This window comes from Rattus rattus, chromosome 5 (assembly GCF_011064425.1).
Source record: "Rattus rattus isolate New Zealand chromosome 5, Rrattus_CSIRO_v1, whole genome shotgun sequence".
NCBI classification, from domain to species: Eukaryota; Metazoa; Chordata; class Mammalia; order Rodentia; family Muridae; genus Rattus; species Rattus rattus.
In genome coordinates this window covers 9,183,337-9,197,650 of record NC_046158.1, presented here as the reverse complement: position 1 = coordinate 9,197,650, position 14,314 = coordinate 9,183,337, and the positions used below count along the sequence as shown (strand labels likewise).

The 14,314-nt window shown below is 54.9% G+C and overlaps 1 protein-coding gene across 4 annotated transcripts in view; it reads right to left on the bottom strand.

The window, feature by feature from the left end:
* Brd3 (bromodomain containing 3) overlaps positions 1 to 13,332 on the bottom strand; it is a 29,902-nt gene extending 16,570 nt beyond the window's left edge. For 2 of the 4 annotated variants that reach the window (XM_032902983.1, XM_032902987.1), the window contains exons 1-4: positions 13,227 to 13,332; positions 2,179 to 2,486; positions 1,321 to 1,458; positions 461 to 608 (exon numbers count right to left, since the gene is read on the bottom strand). In XM_032902983.1, coding sequence (XP_032758874.1) covers positions 461 to 608; positions 1,321 to 1,458; positions 2,179 to 2,391 — 499 coding nt within the window. In that variant the 5' untranslated portion in view covers positions 2,392 to 2,486; positions 13,227 to 13,332. Of the gene's footprint in view, positions 1 to 460; positions 609 to 1,320; positions 1,459 to 2,178; positions 2,487 to 12,506; positions 12,716 to 12,800; positions 13,181 to 13,226 lie in introns of those variants that run through there. The other 2 variants (XM_032902985.1, XM_032902986.1) reach the window with 2 other exon arrangements.
* Positions 13,333 to 14,314: the final 982 nt, after the last annotated feature.

The window sequence follows — 14,314 nt, the reverse complement described above, 5'->3', positions numbered from 1 at the left end:
GCCTGGACAGTGCTCACTGAGTGAGCCAGCTCTGGGTCCACACTGACTGACAACCCAGGACTCAGCCTTCCTCACACTTAGCTCCACTTCAGCTCCACCCTGCCCAGTCAGTCATTCTATCTGACACGTCTCTCATCAATACCCATCCTCAGACTCTCCAGCAGAGAGAGCAATTCCTCTACACCAGGCAGTGAGCAAAGCCAAGCCAATGCTAAGATCAATAAATACAGGAGTAAAATGTAGGGGGGATGGACAGGCATGTGACAGCAGCAACAGAAATATCCTCTCTGGCTCAGGGAGGCCACCTCTCTGACACAAGACCCACTACGTGCCAAGCTCATCATACCTGTCCTACCTGGCAATGGACAAAACTTACAGGGACTGAGAGTTACAGCAACTCCATGTGCTTACAGCCTCAGCAGGGAATGCCTGTGCTCCATCCCTGCCTGCCTCCTTTTACCTGCATTCTGGGCTCCTGCAGCTGGCTTCCGGCCTTTGCCCTTTGGAGCAGGGGGCAATAGTTCAACTTCCTCCTGAGGCATCTGGGCCACTTTCTGCAGAAAGATTTTCTCTAAGGCCTGGGCCATTAGCACTATGTCATCTGTGGGCTGAAGACAGAGAACCCAGGTCACTCTCTGGGAAAAGAATTGTGCACTTGCAAAAACAAAAACAAAAACAAAAAACAACAACAACAAAAAAACCCACCATTGTGGGTTGTAGTTCAAGAAAGCACTAAATTTTGTTAAGAGCCTTGTCGTGATGGTAGACAAGATTGTTTTTCAATGTGGAAAATGTCAGAATGCGGAGTGTAAGAACAGCCTTCACCCAGCAGAGAAAAGAAGCTTCCACAGCTGGGCACTAACCCCTGTCCTGTATTCAGGAAGCTAAAAGAGCAAACCCCCATCCAGTCCAGCGCTGACCAGTCTGCAGAACCCCCAAGTCAGAGTGCTTTGTGGAGCAGCTTGGTGGCTGCCCACAGGTCACAGCCAACTTGACTGCCTCTCCTCTCGACGGCAGGCTGGACCCCTCCTTTTGCACCTTTAGGCTTTCTAAGGTTGGGGGCCTAGGCCCCAGGACAGAGCCGGTGGGCTGTGACAGTGTCCTCTGAAAGCGATCCAGTTTCCACTGAACCACAGCAATCCGTTAAAATGGCCCAGGAACTCGCTGACCACAAGAATGCCAGGGTTTGCCTACTGTGAGCCTGAGAACCGTGGCAGAGGGCCTAGGCTCCCGAGGCACCACAGTCTGCCATGGAGCTGAGGCTCTCAGGGCTGAGATTGCTCGTTCAAGCAGCTTTGGGCCCCGCACCTCGTGTCTCACCTTATTATAAATATAACAGTTTGTAAACATGGTGTTGAAGTCCTGCATACACTCACTGGCACTCCAATAATAATTATTTTCTAGTCTCTTCTTGATAGTCCCCATGTCCATTGGGTTTTTTATTATTTTATGATAATCCTAAAAAAGAGATGTTCAGAAATGTTATTCATATAGCCAACCTTATTCTCCCACTTCCCCAAGAACAGCAGAGCCCTCCCATGTCAGCTCGGTCCCGGGGGCCTGAGGGAGAGCAGGTGGGCCGTGTGGTCCCCACAGGTTTCTCCAGCTTAGGCAGAGGCCGAGCTGGTTCACCCGCAGAGAGCCAAACTCCCTGATTCTAAGCCTACAGGGACCAAGGCGTGCACAGGAGCAAAGGTGTAAGGTGCCTGTGCAGGGCTTCTCGTTACAAACTGTGTGGGTATGGCCACGTGTATCTGAGTGTGCACGACAAGAGGACAGAGGCAGAGACTAGCGCAGGAAACGAAGACTTGAGTGGCCCACTGCCCCAGGCCCCAACATCCTCTAACCCAGTGGTTCTCAATCTTCCTAGTGCTGTGACCCTTTAATACACTGAGTGACTCAAATTGTGCTGACCCCGAACCACAGTGTGAATATCTTGTGTTTTCTGGCAACCCCTGTGAAGCGGTCATTCGCCCACCCAAAAAGGGTCATTGAGAGCCACTGCTCTAGCCCCTTCCTTGTATTCTTTCACCATGGAGGTTATAGGTTCTTCCCATTTCTTTTACTAGGGGCAACCATCTTGCCAGACCGCTGGCTCCTGAGGCACGGGCTCCACCGGCTAGCTCTCAGACACCACCTTTGGCCGGGATTTCCAAGAGTGAGCACAGGGTCACTCACAGGCAGGTTCAGCTTGATTGCATCCACAGGCTGGTAGAAAGGCCAGGCGAACTGATGTTTCCAGAGTGTCTTCACCACTACGTTCTGCATGTACTGCAGCTGGTTAGTCTTTCGGCCGGGCTTGCTGGGGTTGGAGACCTCAGGTGGGGGAGGGTTCACGGGGCCCGGGACTGCCGGGATCCCCGTGGGGGCAGCCGCTGTAGTAGTGGACATCCTCTGGCAGCTTAGTCACTTGCTGTCACAGCAGCAGCTCAAAGAGGCGCTCCTCGGGAAGGCTTGGCATCCCATTTCTGGGCCCAATCAGGCACCTGCAGAAGAAAGCAGAGAAGCTATCTATCACCCCAGGAGCCTCCACCGGAGCAAGGACACAGCCTTCCCTACCACCTTGATGTGTAGCTGTGGCACTCCTCAGAGCCACGCTAGCCACAGCTCTTCTACCTGGGGAAAATGCAAACATGAGTCACCAGCTCCCAGAAAAGGGGCGGGGAGGATATGAAGGACCTAGTCACTTTCAGCTCCCAGGGCCCTAAGTGACTGGGACTGGCTCAATTCTACCAGACCCTCAACTACTTGGTCGTGGCAATGTTTTGAACAGTTCAGGCTCAGAGAACAACATGTATCCAACAGCGTAGCTGAGAGAGCAACAACTGAAGTTTGCAGACTTCAACCGAATACAAAGAATTGGGGCCCTGAGCAGGGCACGGCATGAGGTTCTAACGTAACCAGGAGAACCAGCTGGGGTTTGTGATGGTGGCTGGCTGTGACATGCCTGTCCCTCATCCAATCAGAATGGTGAAAGAGGGTGATCCTAACCTGCGGTCCCCTACTGTATGCCACCTGTGTGCTTGGTCGCTGAACACGATACATCCTGCCACTTTATAATCCCCTAGCCTAGATGTCAGAAATGTTGGCCACATACAGAGCTGTCCATGAATCCCTGAAAAGCCAGGAGCATCAGAACAGCAAGGGTAATGTGCAATACTGGTAGCATGCAGGTGTCCCTGCTCCACAGGACCCCGCTAGAACTCTCTCAGGGCACCTCCACTGCATGGTGCCCCCAGCACCACACAGCAAACTCTACAATGAGGGTACTATAAAGTAGAGGTAGCATGTAAGACTTTACAGCAAGGACACCCTGTCAGGTGTAGTCTGTGCGAAGTGGTAGAAACCCTGAGTAAATGTGTACAGCCACAGCCTAAGACTCGTGGGGGAATGGCAAAACCCTACCCATTCCCTTGGGTGAGACTCAGAAAAGAATATCAAAGCCGCCTTCTGGTCCATGTGTGCAGAAAACTTCCTCCCTCCAGACACTTAAGATCTAAAGCCACTTCAGCAACCAAACCTGTCCCCTTGACCCAGCAGCACACCACCAACGTGCCTCCGTTGAGCTAAATGCAGTAACATCTCCTGCCTATGCAACTGTAGACAACAGACAGCACACTGACTTTCCAGGGTGCTACAGCTTCTTCCTCAGAGCCCAGCCCATCTGACTTCCAGCTACTTTTCTGTGTCTGCCCGTCCTTTCTTCACTCCTTTAATGCCCTCAATCAGATCTGTCCCCTAGGACAGTTGCAAGGGCTTAGCAGCTATCTCCCAGGGAGGAAGCTGGGCAGCACTGTGTGTGCACTATGGACCCACTTCCACTGGTAAAGCCTAACACAGGATCCACACTGCGTGTGGGGCCTTGCGCCTCATCTGTGAACCTGGTGTCTTCTAGACTTTTCCTGTGTGCTTCTGTTTATCACCCTGCATCAGTTCAAGGGAACACCCAGAGGTCTATTCTAGTCTACTCTAGGACCAGTGGATTCTCAGAGCACTTGCTGGACCCTTAAAGACTGCAAATGCTGCAATCTGAAGCCCTACTGGAGAAGGCTGGTTGCTAAACATTTAATGTCATCTACTCTCAGCAGGCTCCACTCCCTCCACTGCAAACATCAGACATTGTCAGTCAGCAGCCAAGACACTTGGACTTCCAGCAAGCCACCCAGAATCCAGGAAGTGCTTCTGAGCAGCTGGGGTGCCAGCCGTGTGTTCACTGAGGCTCTCCAGGTATCCTGGGCACCCACAGTATGCCACTCCACAGGCCCCAGTATCTCCACACCTGGCATGCACAGCCCCAGAGGACAAGTAGCCCCTCTAACCTGTGCCAACAGCCACGAAGCTGTGTCCTCCCTCCCCCGTAGACCAAAGGCTACCAAGGCATAAGCCTGGGCTGCCCGCCCACCAGGACGTCAATTTCTCCCTCTGCTCATTTCACTGGGACAGTCCTACCCTACACAAAGGAGGTCACTTGTAGGTTCAAACCCCCCCTAACTCTACACTACCCAGCAGAGCCCGAGGTGACAGAGCCCTGAAATGTGTAGCAGCTGCAGCCTCATTGGCCTTCATTAGACTCCCGTGCTCTCAAGGCCCCCTTGGAACTTACAGAAAACTGAACAGCATGAGGCTGCAGGGTAGACGTTCTAACTCATCCTTGCTACTGAAAGCCCCAAGGTGTGTCTTGTGTCTCCCATGGGGCTGTCAGCCTGGAGTCAAGTGCTCAGGGCTCAGGCAGCACGCGCTGGCCATAACCAATGAAGGAGTGGAAGCTGATGTTCTCATACAGTTTGAGATTCCTCAGAATGAAGGCTGGTCCTGCTATTGTGTGGGTCTGAGGCTACAGAAAGGCCTCCTCTGAGGAAGGCAGATGCTCATAGTCCTTTCTACACCCAGGTCCTGGAACCCACCTCCTGAAAATGCCCTAACGCCTGGGATGGAGACAGGCAGGGTGACAGCAGGGTGCGGGTTAGGGAGGTGGGAGAGCCCAGCTGCCGAGTTCCCAGGACCACCAAGACAGAGGCTGAGAGGCAGGATCCCAACTACTGAGCACCTAAGCTCCCTGGCGTACTACCATCCCTAGGGACCAAGTTAAATGTCCACACACTCCCCTGCAAAGCACTCTAGCATGCCTGGCAGCAGGGACCGCTGGACGCTTGGCCTGACCTTCCCCCATCAATGCCTAGCAACCCTCAACCAACCAGACAGCAGTGCTGCGTGAACCAGACACCAGAACCTGAGCAGAAAGGAGAGTCACAGACTTCCTTGAAAGCCATCTCCCTTGGGAGAAGCAGCTTGCTTGCTGGAGTGAGATCTCTCTCCCCCTTCTGCCCTCTTCCCCTCCCCCGTCCTTCCTCACTTCCCCCTCCCCCACTCTCTGTATGTTTTTCTGAGACATGGCTTCTCTGTGTAGCCCTGGCTGTCCTCAAATTCAGACAGACTTGCGGGCCTCTGCCTACCAAATGCTGGGATTGAAGGTGGGAGTAAAGACCACCACCCAGCAGAGGAGCAGCCTTCTGACCCACAGTGGGTCCAAGATGCTTATCAGGGTGAAGGCCTCACAAACAAGTGAGGCTTCCAGAAAGTACAGCAGAGACAGACCCTCAGGGCCTGCTGCAGGCACAGTCAGAGATACACCAGAGTACTCCCAGCAATATGAGGAGGAGCTGTAGTGGAACCCTAAAAGCCCTGTCTCAGAGGGGAGTCACGGCAACCAGAAATGCAGCAGGTAGACCATGTGGGGAGCACTCTACCTCACTGACAGACATACCTTTGCAATGCTCACAGCCTGCAGGTCAGAGGCGTCCCTCCCTCCCTTTCTTGTTCTGACTCAAGACAGTCTCACTCTACAGCTCAGGCTGGTCCAGAACTCACTATGTAGCTCAGGCTGGCTGATCCTATGACCTACCTCTCGTTGGGTCACATGTTTTGACTGCCAAACAAGTAGACGCAGCACTCTATAGGATTGAGAGTCCCTCCTATGCAGATCCCTAGCCCCAGGCCTAAGGGAACATCCCATCCAACACTACCTTCTATGGTTGGGGAAGGTCAAATGGCCAAGAGCCTGCTGTAAAGAGCTTTTGAATAAGGACAGTGGTCTTGCAGGAGGAGGGCTGTGGTACCTAAGGCTGACAGAACTCTGGATCTTGGGCCTCCAGGTCAACAGGCTCTATCTATCCTGTAATTCAGGAACCAGGCTTGGGGTAAGGTGTGCCACTCAGGACTGAAGCCATAGGACTGAGCATGCGTCTTGGATGTGTGCTGAAACCCTTCCTGGAGAGGCCAATGCTCCTTATCTTTTAGAGGGCACATTCTGTGAGTGAAAGTATCTGGAGCCTGATGGCCCAATGGGAGAAGCAGAAGACACATGGAGGTCTAGACAAATCAGACTTCCCTAACCTTCAAATCTATACAGATGCAGTCTCCTCCTTACCCACCAGCAACAGTGAGACCTGAGGACCTTCAAAAAGCTGAGGCAGGGACCAATGGCCTCAGGTAAGCTAACTAGGATTGTGGCTAAAGAAGGGGACCGAGGAGACTTCAGGGCTTCACACATTTCTAACCCACACATCTCCCCTTGGTCCCACCAGCCTCCAGAAAAGGCACAAGGGGTTCCAGGCTGCCTTGGGGTTGCTCTGTGGCTGAGGGGCTGCAAATAGATGGTCCTGCACATTGGGTGCCCATGGATCCGGAAACCAACCTTCTAGATGCTAGTCCAAAGAGTTGCACACATGGGATGACAGAGCCTCACACAGTCAAGGAGCGAGCTGGTGGGGCATTGGCATTGACAGTCAATGAATGTTCTTTATTGCAGCAACCCCAGAGGCCACCCTCCTGTCTGCTGCTGGTGTGACAAAGCCAGGACACAGGAGCTGCAAGCCCTCTAAGGACTGGCCTTCAGAAACTAGAGGGTCACTAATACAGCAGCTGCTTCAGCCAGGCACAACAGAGATTGAGCCTGGATCTAATGGGCAAAACAAGGGTTAGGTCCTCACGGAGGTCCACTTCCCCAGGCCTGCCACTCAGCAGAGTCTGACTTCTCTACAGAGCCCTGGAATCCCTTCACTTGGGCTCCAGGACAGCACAAGACTCCCACCCCGGACAAGACTTTAGGCAAATGTGAGTGAAAGTCCATCTGAGGAGGGTATCAGCCTCAAGAGGATGTGAAACCACCTAGTATGGAAATCCTGACAAACCGCAGAGGCCCACAAACACCAGAGGAAACCTGGAGCAAGTCTCTATTGAGACTCTGGAGAGGCACCTGAATGCTGCAGGCGGCCACCCAGAGAATGGGACCAACTCATGCCCTACACTGATGACAACCTCCTCGACACACCAAGGCAAGGCGAGGAAGACCTGTAAAGTCCCATTCACTCTCCCTTCAAACCCATTCAGGACAGAGGGACAGGAAGGGAAGGCCTTAATCCTGCAGAGTTCCCAGCCTCACTGCATGGCTTCAGGCAAGCCACCTCCCCCATCCCCAGGCCTAAGACAGAAAACAGAATTCCAGCCTTTCAGTCCAAAGGACAAGTCAGCAAAGGTGAGAGGCCAAGGCTCAGGGGCCGTGGACAGACAATGGAGCAGGTAGGAGAAACCTGCAATTTTATCACCATGGAAAACACCCAGTAAGTTCAATGCAACTTCAGAACCTTCTCTTGTCAACCTATAAGTTGTGGGGCTCAGGTCTCCCCACTGTCCTCATGCAAAGCAAGTAGTTGACAGAAGGGACATGAGGGCCAGCACCCCGGGTCAGACCAGACACTGTATAGGACTCTGGAAACATATCTAGCCCAGGAAACCCTTTCTTGGGACCCAGAGAAGGAGCCTTTGCTCTGAGCTCCAAGGCAAGCCTCAAGGGCTGTCTCCCTGGGAAGAGAGGGAGGGCTGCCCTGGCCCCGTGTGGGAGTCAGGAAGGAACGGGGGCCAGTCCAGCTCCCAGAGACTCCAGAAACCTAAGCTGTAGAGAGGCAGAGGCCATAATCAGGAATTTCCAGCTGAGGACATCTGAGATCTACAAAAGGTGGCCTGAGGCATGTTCAGGGAGGAGGGATCACTCACTGAGGCAGATAATGGAGGGGTTGAGGTGGCTGCATGGGCCGTCAGAAAGCAGTGCAGGATATGCCCACATCTCAATAGGGACTCACAAGTGCAGGGCCTTAGCTGGCCACATACTGCTCCGCTAGCCTCAAGGTGCCTTAAGGAGGCTCACTCAGGAGACAGGGGCAGAGGCAGAGGCAGGAGGATCTCTGTGAGTTTGAGGCCAGCCTGAGTAACAGACATAGCAAGTTCCAGGACAGCCAGGGCTCTGCATAGTTAAGTCTCCATCTGTACCCACAAAATGAGGTTGTTTTTGTGATAAGCAAGAGCTCACACCAACATACTTAAGCTCACCATATCCTCACGCCCCAGAGTCTTCTCATTCCCCTAGAGTCACCATAGCTCTGGAGGACCCTATATTGATGGGTCCCTCCTTACACTGGGTTTCTGAGTCCCTGGGACCCTAGTAGCCCAAGTTTAGCCCCAGGTCCTTGCTGCTAGTCCTAAAACATTGGTGGGCATCCATGAGCTCCACCTCTAAGGTAAGCAAGGAACTACTCAGATGTGGACAACAGAGACCTACTGTGGCCCAGGCAGTAGGAGCCAGAGCCAGGCTCCAACAGAACCATCTACCTAGATAGCTTCACCACTGTCCTCACAGAACTCAACAACGCTGCAGGCCGCTCGCTGCCTTCACATTGGCACACCTACCAGCTGAGTGCCCTGGGAAGGGCCACCCTAGAGTTGGCCATCCAAGCCTGGGAAAAGAGATCTGTTAGGGCAGGGCCAGCCTTTGTGATAGACAGAGCCAACTGCTCAGAGCTGTGAGGCCTGGAGAACATGGCTTGGGGCCTCAAGACAGACAGGGGCCTACATGGGGCCTCCCTGTCCACTAGGAACTCTCCTGAGTGGCACTGCCTGTCCTTCACTGCTAGGAAGCCCTAGCCAGCACCCCAAGCTCACCCTGGTCATATCACACCTGCTTCTAACAGCTGCCTGGCCCTGTCTGGCAGGAGACCCAGCTCTGATAGAACACGCCCCAGCCCAGGAAGGGTCGGCTCTGTTGAACCCATGGCTGTCCTATGGAAAGACACACAAGGCTCAGTGGCTGCAGCTGTCACCAGCCACCACACCTCTGACTTCCAACTGTCGCCATGGCCCCAGGCTCTTAGGACTTGGTGTCTCATACGCCAGCAGTCCACTCAAGGAAACTATGCTTCTCTTCGTCTGGAGACTGTGGCCTCCAGAACGGCCTCTGAAGCACCACAGCATAGCCATCCTACACTTTTCTAAGGACATTTAACCTGCAGAAGGAAGGTGGATTGTGAACCTCGTACTTACATTGAGTCCCAGGACCTTTGTAGGGGGCCCCTCAAGTGGCTGGCATGCACTAAGGCTCGGAGCCTGATACCACACTGAACAGCAGAACACTTCGCAGAACAAAGCTGGGCAGCAGGCCCATCCGGCCGGCACTCGGATATTGGGTCATGGAAGAAACACTCTCCTGTTGGGCTGCATGACAAGAGGCCAACTCAAGGCCTGATTTACAGGTGGGTCAACTGAAGTCCCCAAGGGTTGCCACCTTGTCTTTTTCACTCCTCTCTGAACACCCCCAATGCAAGGTCAGGAGCCAGGATAGGAAGGTCAATGCAACTACTCATAGCCCAGCAGCTCAACGACAACCTCTACCCAGTTACCACCCACCCAGCAGGGGTCAGTCAGCCAAGAGTAAGAGAAGGCCACCGCCTCAATCAGCCCTTACTCCCAACTGTCTCCCCAAGTGCCTCCCTCATCCAACCTGGAGGCCCTGAGGGACCCGTTCCATTAGACAACATGGGAAAGAAGACTGAGAAATGTGGTGGCCTGGGAGACCACAAGGACGAGAAACACAGACTCAGGTGGTCAGATGGACAGGAGCCCAGGATTACCACCCTGCCCTGTTCTCAAACCACTAAAGACAGGCTCCACGCCTACCACAACCAGATGGGGGCAGAGCTAAGAACACTGAACACAAGGGCACCTGCTTCCTGTGCCCAGCGTTCTGCATCTGCCCTGGCTCCAGGAACCTGGGTCAGCTCTCCAGAGCTCCACTTAGTGGGCAGCCAGGGGCCGAGTAGTAACCCACCTTACCCTTAGTCTATGAGGCCACACTGCCCAGGGGGACATTACCTGCAGAGCTCAGCCAACTCTGCTTCTTCCTGCCATATGCTACAGGGCGTACCAGAGACACAGGAGAGTCCGATGGCAGTGGCTACTGCAACTGCACTCAGGCAGATTATCACAGGCAGAACTAGACAAGCAGAGCTCACGCCATGCTCATAAGAAGCTAAGACCATCCCACACCTAAGACCTGTGACCCAAATGTTCCCTCCAGCTCTGACCCCAGCTCCCACCAGGATCCTCCTCTATAGGTCACACACAGTGCCTGAGTATGACTTCTGGAAACGCCCAGACATGGATCAGGAAACCCAACTTCCAATGCCACTAGGAGTTGACCAGGAACCCCTGGACATCCCTGCACCCATGTGACACTTCTGAGCAGCTGGAAGCCCCACCTCCTCCAGTTCTCAACATCTTGTTAGGATCTGATAGCCTCTGTGGAGCTCTGGGCCTGATTGGGGGGGGGGGGCGCTTTCCCCAAAATGTAGCTCCAGGTCAAGGTCATCAGGCCATATGGAGACACTAAGAGCTCAGAGCCAACAGTGCTGAACTGCCAGAAGCAAAGCCTGAGCCAGACACACAACATGGATTCAGAGCTGCCTCAACCAAGAGGCCCAACGACACTACCAACTTGTGAGCACTCACAAGCCGACACTTTCCCCTGCAAAAGAACACACCAACACTAAGACAGCTGGGTGTCCCACAGGGCAAGTGACCACAAGTAAACCAAACAAATAGAGCATCACATGTTGACATGTACCGCAAACAGCAGCCCCCAGGCGCAACGGCTAGCTCTGTGAGGACCCCATAAGCTCCAAGGCTGTCCCATAAGAAGGAGAATACTTTCTTAACGTCATATTACCTTCCGAAGCACGGACAGGTCTCCACTGGATCCTGTTTTCCACCCAACAGTTAGTTCCCTGTGGCTCTTTCTTTTGAGGTGAGATCTGGGTCTCCCGCACTTATATGAACAGTGGGTACGGTAGCACGGTTCCACTTGTGGCCTTGGGCCATCCTCCCCTGGGAAGGCTCAGCCACAGTAAACCAGGAAGTGGACAAGGTAACCCTGAGAGCCCCTGGGGGCACAGCTCCAGGCTTAAGGGAGCCAGGGTAGAAGCAAGCCAAGCAGTGCCTTCCCTTTCCTTTTACCTCCTCAGGTCTAAGGAGAGAGGGTGCCTCTAACAAGCCCCATCCCTTATTTAAAGCTTGTTTCCAAAGCAGGATACTGCACTGTGGAAAGAAAGCAGTTACTCTTTATGAAAACAAACCTGGCACCTCCTAAAAGTAAAATAAAATAAAGTAAATAGATATATAGGTAGAGAAATGAATGAACTGGCACAGGCCCTGGTCATCCACCCTGCTAAAGCTTTTCAATGCCCCTCTCCTCAAATCCCCAGATGTGGGGCTAGGACTGGAACTCCAGATTCCTGATGCCTTGCTCAAGCAGTGGGCCCAGAGTTCATAAGCAAGGCCAGGAAATTACCCCCACATCCTGAACTGTCAAGCTTATACCTCATCTCTCCTGATCTACAGCCAACAGTTCACATCAAGGCCTCAGACAGAGCAAACAGCAAACAGCCCTTTATTTGCCAATGAGAGGCCACACTCAGGGTCACCCAAAAAGGTCACTGGGGCTTGGGGCTTGATCCTTGCAGGAGTCCTTCCTTTCCTGGACCCTGGAAAACTGGTGAGAAACTCACTTCAAGCAACACAGCTGAGATCTCAACTCTCTTCGGGGACAACACTCCCCACTCCACCGCCCGCCGCCGCCCATAATGCATGCCGCTAAGAAAGTGCAAAACAGGGAGGGAGACAACCAGCTTGTCTGGGGTGGGGGACAGGAGCTGAGCCCTTTCAATCCCTTCACTTCTCTTCTCGTACCCAGCCCCATGTTAGCCACTGAAGAACACACCAATGACCTCAGAGACACAAACTTCTACAGTTAAGAAGTTTGAGGTAGAGGAAAACACCAGCTGTGCACTTATTTCAGGCAGAAAGCTCTTGATCAAAATTGTAAAGGGCAGAGCCTTAGGATTGAGCCCTAAAGTATGAACTTACAAAAGGAATGCCCCCACCAGGGTCCCAGTGAACCCCCTTCCCGCTCCTTACCGCCCCCCCCCAGGGCAAGAAGGCTGTTTATGGCTTCCTCGTCTGCCCTGCCCTCGTTGCAGCAACTGGTGGAGAGAACTTCCCCTAGCCGCCAGGATTTTTCACTGGGAATCCTTACGTACGAGAGGCTTTGGGGTACGCATTCCTCACCCAACTACCTTGCATGTTATACACCAAGAAAAAGATGTGCACCCCACCCCTCCCACCTCAATCCGACTCGACCTCGCCCGGATTAAGTACTCCGTTCAGGCTGATTTCAAAATGCGAACTGGGTTTCCTCCTGGCCTGGCTGCAATAATCCAGTAACTCGCGAGCGCGCAAAGTCGTCTCCAGGGCCATAACTCTGCAAAGGCAGCCGCCGCCCCCCAAGCCACGCCGCCGCTGCCCCACTTGCAAGGCTCCTGCAGTGTGCAGGCCCAGCCTGGCCTGCCCCGCGACGATCCGCCTTACTGGGCGCCGGCAAAGTGGCGCCGGAGCGACCCTGGGCAAACCGCGCGCACCTTCCCGCGCCGCGCGTCCTCCGGGCAGTCCCCTTCGGAAGATGGCGGGCAGAGGAAAAGGGGAAAGGGAAAAAAAAAAATCCCTTCCGTGAGGGAGGGCTGGCGCGGAGAGCGCGGGCTGTGCCAAGTCCAGGCTGGGCGCTCCGACCAAGGCGACGCCTCCCAGTTCGGCCCGAGGCGACCGGCAAGCCGCCGGCGCAGAGCGCAAGGCGGAGAGCAGCGGAGCCCGCGCAGTCGCCGCGACCCTGGGCAGGCGGCCGCCGCGCTTTGTTGCATCGCGGCCGCGCACAAAGGCGGCGGCCCGGGGCTCCGGGCTTCGAGACGCGCGGGTGGCCTGCACCATGAGCTCCGGGTCGCGTTCTCTCAGCCGGGCCCGCCGCCGCCGCCGCCGCCCCGAGTGTACAAGGAAGCAAGAAAAAGGCGTACTTGGCCTAGGCGGCTCCAGCGCCGTCTCCTCCCGGCCCGCGCGGCCGGCTCCTCTTTGGCTCGCCGGCCCCGGCAGCATAATAGACGCGCCGGAGCTGTACAGGGCTCATGCGCTACGCCGCGGCGCCTGGCGGGAGTCGTAGTCCGCGCCCGGGTTCGCGCCAGGGCCGCCCAGGGGAGGCCCAGGCGCACGGACTACATGTCCCGGCCCCGCCGGCGCCACGCCGTGCCCCGCCCCGCGCGCCCCGGCCGCCCGCCCGCCGACCTGGCCGCCAGAGGGCCCGGCCAAGGGGCGCGTGGGGGCGGGGCTGGGAGGTTGCCCGCCAGGACTCGAGGCGACGCTGGAACCCTGGCCCGCCCTCGCGCCTTCACTCTTGGCGTTCTCAGCCACATGCAGGGAATAAGAACTGGTGGGCGGATTTCCAGAAGCGTAAGAAAGCGTGGGAAAGGCGGGAACGCAGTTAGCACCCTCGGGGTCACTACCCGGGCACCCCGAGGCCTTCCTCAAACCCTGAACGCGCACAACCAGGGCGGCGCGCACCGGCCCCCGAGCCCGTGTTTGTAAACAAACCGCGTGCCTTAATAGCCTGGTGAGGGCGCGCGCAAGGCGGTCCTTGCCAGGGAGGAGCCGCGATCAATCCCGCCCTGACGCCCTGGAGCGGGTTGAAGACCTGGGGACTCCTGGCCGGTGGTGCTGGAAAAACGCCAATTCTTCAGAGCTAGACACCAATAAGGGATGCTCCAGGCTGTGCCAGCCGACTTTCCCTCTCTGGAGCCTCAGTGTGTCCCCATGTGCCTATGGAAAGACAGGAACGAGATAAGTCTCGCCCGTTTTCTGCGTTTTGAAAGGGTTAGGTCCTGGTCACCGTTCAGATCTTGGTTTGGTGAAAATTACAACGGTGCCTACATTAGTCAATTTTTATCCAGCTGTAACTTAAGGTGGATGTTAGACCCCAACAAAAACATCACAAACAAAACGAGTTTTTCTATCAGTCCCCGCTGAACCTGCCAATGCAGGATTCCAATTCCTGGTGTGATCTGAACCCATTCCAAGACCCTGGTGTCACTGAGGTTATTTCTGGTTGAGC